At 28.4% G+C, this 10,000-nt stretch overlaps 1 protein-coding gene across 1 annotated transcript in view; it reads left to right on the forward strand.

Moving 5' to 3' along the window:
- Positions 1-10,000, forward strand: part of LOC113810713 (uncharacterized) — a 79,614-nt gene that overhangs the window by 69,258 nt on the left and 356 nt on the right. Inside the window, exons 40-49 of the mRNA XM_027362346.2 lie at positions 6,361-6,470; positions 6,675-6,789; positions 6,932-7,202; positions 7,500-7,733; positions 7,841-8,006; positions 8,137-8,351; positions 8,463-8,593; positions 8,794-9,012; positions 9,186-9,434; positions 9,678-10,000. The exon at positions 9,678-10,000 is cut by the window's right edge and continues 356 nt beyond it. Coding sequence (XP_027218147.2) covers positions 6,361-6,470; positions 6,675-6,789; positions 6,932-7,202; positions 7,500-7,733; positions 7,841-8,006; positions 8,137-8,351; positions 8,463-8,593; positions 8,794-9,012; positions 9,186-9,392 — 1,668 coding nt within the window. The 3' untranslated portion in view covers positions 9,393-9,434; positions 9,678-10,000. The remainder of the gene's footprint in view (positions 1-6,360; positions 6,471-6,674; positions 6,790-6,931; positions 7,203-7,499; positions 7,734-7,840; positions 8,007-8,136; positions 8,352-8,462; positions 8,594-8,793; positions 9,013-9,185; positions 9,435-9,677) is intronic.

Raw genomic sequence — 10,000 nt, forward strand, 5'->3', positions numbered from 1 at the left:
CACTGTTTTTTATTATCATCATTATCTATTCGTTCTATTGATAATTACTGTTAGAATTAACATTATCATTATTTACTATTACTTCTACTACTACTACTACAGTTGAAATTGTCATCATTATTACTACCACTATAATATTTGTTATTGCTGCTTTTGTTGTTGTTTTTCATAGTGATGATAATAACATTTTTATCATCACTATTATCATTGTTATTATTTTTTATTATTATTATCATCATCATCATTATCATTATTATTATTATCATTAGCATTTTTATTATCATTATTGTTTTTTTTTTTCTCTCTATTACTATTTTCATCATTGTTGTAGTTAACATTATTATCATTAGTGTAATCATCAATATTATTATTGTTATCATCAACATTATTATCATCATTATCATTGTTACTATTTCCATTTTTATTGCTGCTATTTTTGCTTTTATTATAAGTAGTAGTATGTTTGTCATTGTTGTTGTTATCATTGATAGTTATATCAATATTATGCTTGTTACTTTTTGTTATTATTTATCATTATCATTATTATTTTTATAGTCAATATTATCATATTATTATTATTATTATTTTATGTTTTTCTATTATCATTATTATTGTCATCATTATTATTGCACATACTGTTGTTATCATTATTATTGTTATTATTATTGTTATTTTTATTATCACTATAATTATTGTTATTTTTACTATTATTGTTATTATTATGATTATTATTGTTATCATTATTATTATTATTATTATTATTATTATTATTATTATTATTATTATTATTATTATTATTATGATAATAATGATTATTGTTTTCGTTGTTACTATTGTTATCATTGTTATTATTATCATTTATCATCATCATCGTTATTGGCTATTATTATTATCAATATTATTACCATTATAATCATTATTGTTATTATCCTCATTATTTTTATTATTGTTATTCATTATAGCATTTTCATCAATATCATAATTTTTCTTAGTATTAGTTATTATTGCTGTTGTTGTAAATATTTTTTTTACTAGTATTATTATCTCAACATTTTTCCTTCTATCATTATCATTATTATTACTATTGGCACCAACAGCATTATTAGCAATGTTATTATCAGTGCTCCTCTTTCTTTTTCATTGTTATTGCTATTACTAGAACTATTAGGATTATTGTTGTTATTATTGTGATCTTTATTACCATTATTATTATCATTACCATTACTATTATTATTACTATTATCATTGATATTATCATTATTATTATTATTGATGTTGTTGTTGTTATTCTTATTTTCATTACAGTTATTATCATTATCATTAGTATCATTAGTATTATCATTACCATTAGTAGTAGTAATAGTAATCTTATATTACTATTACTATTACCATATTATTATTATCTTTCTCAATTTTAAAACTGTTATCACTATTCCTATTATCATTTGTATCATATATACCGCCATTTTTATCATTATCATTACTGTTATCATTATAGCACCAATGGTAATGGTGATAATGATGATGTTATCTAGAATGATGATTGTCATGATAATTATGATGATAATAATAATATTAATAATAATAATAATAATGATAATAGTAATAAAAGTAATAATAATAATAATAATAATAATAATAATAATAATAATAATAATAATAATAATAATAATAATAATAATAATAATAATAACAATGATAATAGTAATGATAATAATTAGAGTAATAATGATAATGATAATGATGGTATCATAATGGAATAATATATCAAAATAATAGTAATGATATATTATTAATAATAATAACAATAATAATAATCATCATCATCATCATCATTATCATTATTATGATAATAATAATAATGATAATAATAATAATAATAATAATAATAATAATAATAATAATAATAATAATAATAATAATAATAATAATAATAATAATAATAATAATGATAATAATAATAATAGCAGTAATAATAACAATAATAATAACAACAATAATAATAATAATAATAGAAAAATACTACTACTAATAATAATAATAACAATGATGATAATAATAATAATAATTCGAGTAATAATGATAATGATAATGATGATATCATAATGAAATAACAATAAGAATAATGATAATAATGGTGATGAAATAATAATAATAATAAGAAGAAGAAGAATGATAATGATGATAATAGTAATAATAATAACAATAGTGATAATAGAAAATTATATTAAATAATAATAATGATAATGATAATAATAATAACGATAATAGAAATAACAGCAATAGTAACAGTAAAAATAATGATAAAAAATTATCAATGATCATAGTAATAGTAATCATGATAATGATAACGAGAGAAACGACAATGATAGTAATATTGGTAATATTATTAAAAATAATGATGATGATGATGATGATGATGATGAGATTGATAACATTAATAAAAATGATAATGGCCGAAAATATTATAGTACTGAAAATAATCTTGATGATGATAATGATGATGATAAAAATAATGATAATAATAATAATAATATTAATAATAATGATAATAATAATGATAATGATAATACTAATAATATTTACAATGATAATGATAATTACTGTTATCATAAGAATTATAAAAATTCTTGTTATTATTATCATTATTATTATCCATGATATTATTATTATCATTATCATTATTATCATTATTGTTGTTATCATTATTATTGTTTTTGATATTGCTATTGTTGTTATGATTATTATTATGATGATGATGATTATAGTTATTATTATTATTATTATTATTATTATTATTATTATTATTATTATTATTATTATTATTATTATTATTATTATTATCATCATCATCATCATCATCATCATTATTGTTGTTTTTATATTATTTTTTTTATCATTATTATCATTATCATTATTATTATTATTATTATAATAATTGCAATAACATCATTGTTGACAGTAAGGTCAATGCTGATAATATTAATGATAGTAATAATGACAATAATAATAATAATAATAATGATAATAATAATAATAATAATAATAATAATAATAATAATAATAATAATAATAATAATAATAATAATAATAATAATAATAATAATAATAATGATGATGATAATAATAATAATAGCAATAATAATAATAAAGATAATGATAATGATAATAATGATATTAATGATAATAATAGCAATAATAATAGTAATGATAATAATTAATGATAATAATGATAATAATAATAATAATAATAATAATAATAATAATAATAATAATAATAATAATAATAATAATAATAATAATAATGACAATAATGACAATGATAATAATAATAATAATAATAATAATAATAATAATAATAATAATAATAATAATGATAATGATAATAATAATAATAATAATAATAATAATAATGATAATAATAATAATAATAATAATAATAATAATAATAATAATAATAATAATAATGATAATAATTTGAATGATGATAATAATGATAATAATAATATTATTATTATCATTATTATTATCATTATCATTATTGTTACCATTACTATTATTATAATCATCATTATTATCATCATTTTTATTGTTATCATTATTATTCATTGTCATTATCATCATTGATATTATTATTATCATCATTATTGTAATTATTTCATTATCATTATTATTATCATTAGTAGTAGTAGTAGTATCATCATCATTATTACTATTATCAGTATTATTATTTTTACTACTATTATCAGTATTATTATTTTTTCTACTATTATCAGTATCATTATTATGATCACTATTGTTATTATTATTATTATAATTATGATTATTGCTATTATTCTCATCACCATTATTATCATTGCCATTATTATTATTATTATTATTATTATTATTATTATTATTATTATTATTATTATTATTATTATTATTATTATTATTATTATTATTACTATCATTATTATTAATATTATTATTATTATTATTATTATTATTATTATTATTATTATTATTATTATTATTATTATTATTATTATTATTATCATTATTATTATAATAATAATTATTATTATTATTATTATTATTATTATTATTATTATTGTTATTATTATTATTATCATTATTGTTATTGTCACTATGAATGCTATTGTTATTATTTATATTATTATTATCATCATCGGTACTATTATTACTATCATTATTATTCATGTTGTTACTGATATGTAATCATTATTATTACCAGTTCAGTTCCACATAATAATGATAATGATATCAATTTTCATTATCATGATGATAAAAGTGGTAATAATGATAGTAATAATTAGACTGATAATGAATATTATTATGATAATGAAGATGATGGCATTAAAAGCAATACTAAAAATGATAACAACAATAATGATAGTAGTAGTAGTAGTAATTATGATGATAATGAATGTTATTCTTATAATCATAATAATGATAAAGGTAAGATTACAATAACAACAACAACAACAATAATAATGATAATAATAATAACAATAGAGATGATAATAACAATGATACTATTTATAACAATTATAGCAATAATTATAAACATAATGATAATGCTGATATTAGTAAAGATGATTAGTGCTACTGCTACAATGAGTAATAATAATAAGAATGATACTGATTTTAATACGGTTACTAATTATTCTTTTTTATTTTCATTATCGTTATCATTATTATTCTTTCATTATTATTGCTATTATAATTGTGAAGATAGTGATGATGATGATGGTGACGATGATAATGATAATGGTAATAATAATAATAGTAATAATAGAAATAATAATAACGATAATAATAATAATGATGATCATAATAATTATCATAATAATAATGACAATAAGGATCATGATTGAAATGAAATATGTTATTAATAATAACAATAGCAATAGTGATAATGATAATTATAATAATGATAATAATAGTAATGATAATAGTATTTGCATTAGCAATACAAATGATAACAATAGTGACAATAATATGAAATAGGAACAACAAAAACTACAAGAATAGTAATATTAATCATAATTATCATCAATATTATTTTTATCATAACTATCATTCTTGTGATCATTAATATCATTATTATTATTATTATTATTATTACTATTAATATTATTAATATAAAAGTAATAATGATAATGACAATATAATGGTAATGAAAATAGTAATGATACCAATAACAATAATGATGATAATGATAATAACATTTATGACAGGAATGATAAAAATAATAATATCAATAATGCTGCTGCTGCTGATAATAATTATAATAATAATGATGATGATATTAATAATAATAATAATAATAGAAATAATAATGATAATAATGATAATAATATTAAACAAAATAATAATAATAATAATAATAAAAACAATAATAATAATGATAATATTGATAGAAATAATATTAATACTAGTAATAAAAACGACAAAAGTAATTATAATGATAATAGTAATAGAAATTATATTTTTTAATAATTCTAATAACCGACAGATTCCTCTCACCCTCTGCTATCCAAATATATAGAAATTATGCCGCGGACCTCCTCCCCATCATACCCATAATTTGGCTCCGATAGCAGGGGAGGGCATTAATGGTACCAGGGAAATTGCGGGATAAAGTATGAATAATTTGTACAGAATCAGTCACTAAACTGTCTAATGTTGGGGCTGCGCCCCCTGCATTTGACTATATATTGACCAATTCTCTGCATATTATTCATACTTTATCCCGCAATTTCCCTGGTACCATTAATGCCCTCCCCTGCTATCGGAGCCAAATTATGGGTATGATGGGGAGGAGGTCCGCGGCATAATTTCTATATATTTGGATAGCAGAGGGTGAGAGGAATCTGTCGACGCCAACATCTCGTGATCGGCCATGCGAAGGTATTCCGAATATTTACCCAGTAGTGATAATGCAAATCATGATGTTATTTTTATTAACATTATTTTCGTTATCATAATCTTCATAATTGTTATTATTATTATTATTATTACTATTATTATTATTGTTGTTATTATTATTATCTTTATCATTTTTATCTTATTAATATCTGCTGTTGGCGTTGCTCATGTTTCTGTTAGTTGTGATCATTATCATTCTCATCAATGTTTTATCCGTTTTGTATCGTGTATCATTCCTATTACTATTCTGGTTATGCCTCCAGTTTCTCGAGTTCATTCAACGTGAGAGCGCGTCCATCTATCCACATATGTGTTTCTATGCATCTTTCCTTTCCTGAATTATTCCTCTTGGGATTGAGAGAAAGGGAAACGGTGCCCCTTGACTTGGCTTCAGCGCGAGGGAAATGAACAAACCTGGTGTTACAGGTGCTCTCTGGAGGCGAGTACTCAGCAGTGGCCTTCGGAGGACTCTTCGTCACCTGCAGCAAGAACACGCAGGGATGTTCGGTGACTGTGAGCGGGAAGTACTTCGGAAGGTAAAGAACAGGGCAAAGTTTTCCGTTTCGATTTCTGGCGGCTTCATTTTCTTTAAAGCTGTTTTATATGCACCAGTATTAATCATTATTTTTATGATTATGTCCATATCATCATCAATATTATTTGTATCAATGCGTTTTGAAATAATTGTGCACAAATATACTCTCTCCCTCTCTCCCTCCGTCTCCCCTTTCCACTCCCAGACTGGCCGGCCTGCTTGGGAACTACAACAACGAGCCGGCCGACGACTGGCGAGGTCCGGACGGGACCGAAGCCTCGGCGAGCACTTGGTCCGTGTCTCCCGAAGCTTGCTATGAGGTGCGTCTGTTCTTTGTTTGTTTTTCTGGTTTCCTCGGAGTCTTCGAGGAAGTCCGGGCTATTGTGTTACTATCGATATTTGTAATCAAGGAAAGATTGATATTGGTGGTGATGCACCTTTAATCTTCCCTTCTGACTCCAGGCGAACCAGGCTATCCGGGTGAACGAGCTCCGCGAGGCCGAGGAGGGCGTCGAGGAGTGCTCCCGCATCTTCCTCGACTCCGACAGCAGATTCAGCAACTGCTTCGAAGCGGTGGACCCGCGGCCATACTTCTGGCACTGTGTCAATTCCTTTAACCGGCCGGAGTTCGATCTCGCCAACGCCAACACCGTCTGCAATGTTGCATCTGCTTATCGCACGCAGTGTCTCAACCAGAAAATTAGTTTGCCGAGTTTGATGGAGTGCGCTGAAGGTGAGGTTTCTTCATTTTTCTTTGTTACCAGTATTATTATTTTAATTTCTCATATCACGTTTGCTTTTTATTTTATGATCATTATTAAAATAATTGTGATTGTCAAAATTTTATTGCCATTATTGCTGTTATCATTTTTTTTTTGTCATTATTATCATTGTTGTTATTATGTTTACTGTTACTACCATTATCATGTGTTGCTGTCAAATGGCAAATCAAGTTCATAACAATAAACGAGTAGACACGGAAAAGAAAGGCAGTCCAGTCGACAAATGCGCGTTCCCGTTTTGCCCCCAGTGGAGCCAGCCGTGTTCCTGGAGAAGCCGGTGCGCCCCATGGCGGAGAGTCTGGTTCCCACGTGTGATGCGGGCGGCGAGGAAGTGCCCCTCGGGTGGAGCCAGCAGTACGAGGCTGTGTCCAAAGGTTCAGCCGATGTTGCGCTGGTCATAGAACTTGCTGCTTGCCACAAGGGGAAAGACATGCAGAAACTCTTCAAGCTTTTCAAAGTCCAGATGAAGAAGGCTGGAGCTCGTAAGTATTAGGAATCACGTTTTCTTTTTCTGTTTTCCCTTTCAGTGCACCTTTCTCCTCATGCTCCTCGTTTCTTCCACTTTTTAATCCCCATTTGAATTTCGCAGAGGATGTCCAGTATGCCTTAGTGACAACGGCTGGCAGAGACTCCAATGTGTCCTCGTTCATGACGGGCGACGAAATAGAGAGCCAGCTGTCAGGCCTTTCCTTCGAGGGCGCCAAATCCGCAGACAAAGGATATTCGGCCGTTTTAGCTGCTGCCAAGGAACTCAAGTATGTCTGAAGTTCGATTCAATGGCATCCGCACTACACTGTAACTCTATTCGCTATTCGACGCTAATGCATAATTTGTTTATAAGGTAGGTTGTTAATGACTATATCGTAATGTCGAACCTTTCTAAAGATGGCGCCCAGGGGTTTCCCGAACGATTCTTCACCTCTCCTGTCAGCCCTGTGACATGGGCGAAAATCTCGAGCAGGTCCTGAAAGAGCATGACGTCACTTACCACATTGTTACCAAGATCAAAATCAATGTAGAAGGACCTAGTGAAAAGCGAAGCAAGGTCATGGCCTCCAAAGTGTTTGGATTTGACGAGAAATTTGTATACACTGTCGGAGGTGAGGCTGGCAACTCTATTTTTTACGTTGATAACTGCATATGTCTGTTGTTGTTTTTCTTTTCCTTTTAAAGATTATTTCTCTTCTTGAGTATTCCTTTATTTGTGACAGACTTTGCAACTTTCCGCGGCAACACTAAGATTCGGGCCATGATGCAGCAACCGGAAGGAGTGTGCGTTGCAGCTGCGGAGGGCTCTGGAGGCTCGGTTTTCAATGGAAATAAGTGGGTGACCAGCAAAGCGGTAAGTGTGAGCGGTTGGGGGCACTTGGAGTAGATATTCACAGCCAGAGATTCCTGATTCGTCAAAATGAAACATGCAGGTTGACCTATAGATGTCGAATGGGTGCAAAATTCCAGTCACATTCCTTAACACTAATACTGTCTTTTCTGACATTATGGTAAAAAGGGCCCCTGTTCAGTGACAATACTTTTCGATTTCAGTTGTTGGAGAAGAAATTCCTCCGAGTAATGGCACAAAGGGTGTCGATGAGTACATCAGCCCCTGAATGCCAGGAGTGCCAGTGCACAGGAAGTAGCCGTGGCACAGTGGTGAAGTGCTACGAATGCTCTGAAGCTCCCGATATGTCAGAAATGAGCCCGCTCGACTTCATCACGCCAAGCGCCTCCAAGTCCGGAGGCGACATGGACGCCGAGGACGAGGTGCGTGCTTACCCGCCGTTGCTCGGTCTTTCATGATTCATATTTTGATTGAGGCATTTGCAAGTGACTTCCATGTGTGAAATACAAAACCTGATATAGTATGTAGAATCAGATACACACTCTCTCTCTCTCTGTAAGTTTGATATCGCTAATGTGAAAATTGATACTTCCAGATTGAGAACGCCATTGTCGAGGACATACGCAAGGACTTCAAAGAACAGTTCATAGAGGAGAATGTCGCTCTTGAAACCTTCACGGACGAAGCCTATTCGGACGAGAGCGAGAGCGCCGAGGACTATTCCGAGGAGGAGGAGGAGGAGGAGGAGGACTACGAGGTGGAGGCCAACGGCGGCGAGAACTACGATTATTACGAATATTAAGCACGTCTCCGCCAGGCCACAAGCGGCTCAATTTTGGCTCGGGTAATGACATCGCCTTTCTTTCTTGCCGTCAAAAGACCACCAACATCCTCCAGTCAGTGTAATAAAGAAGATTCAGCGACCTCATTCGAGTCTTGTAACCACTGCTTGTCTGAGACAAGCAAAATTAATGTATATTTAAAACATAAGTATTTGATGTAAATGTATTGTAAAATTATAGTTGCGCCTGCAAATTGTTAATTGTTTTATTGATTCACATATCATGACCAGTTCACTCTCTTGCAGGTCCGCAATGGCCTTCTGCCCAAGTCGAGGGCGACTCCTTTGATCACGTGGGAAGACCCGGCCTAAGAGACAGGCGCTGTAAAAACTAAACGCTTTGAAGAAATTGTCCCCTAAAAGAATGTCTTTACATATACATACACACACATACACACGGACACACAAACATGTATAAGTGCTTGTGTGTATAGATGTAATTTTCTAATATATATATATATATATATATATATATATATATATATATATATATATATATTGGAAAGAGGGCAACGGAATGGACAAAATGCCTTAATTGAATTAATCGCCAAGGACGGATGCTTCTCGCG

Source organism: Penaeus vannamei, chromosome 28, assembly GCF_042767895.1.
Source record: "Penaeus vannamei isolate JL-2024 chromosome 28, ASM4276789v1, whole genome shotgun sequence".
Classification (NCBI taxonomy): domain Eukaryota; kingdom Metazoa; phylum Arthropoda; class Malacostraca; order Decapoda; family Penaeidae; genus Penaeus; species Penaeus vannamei.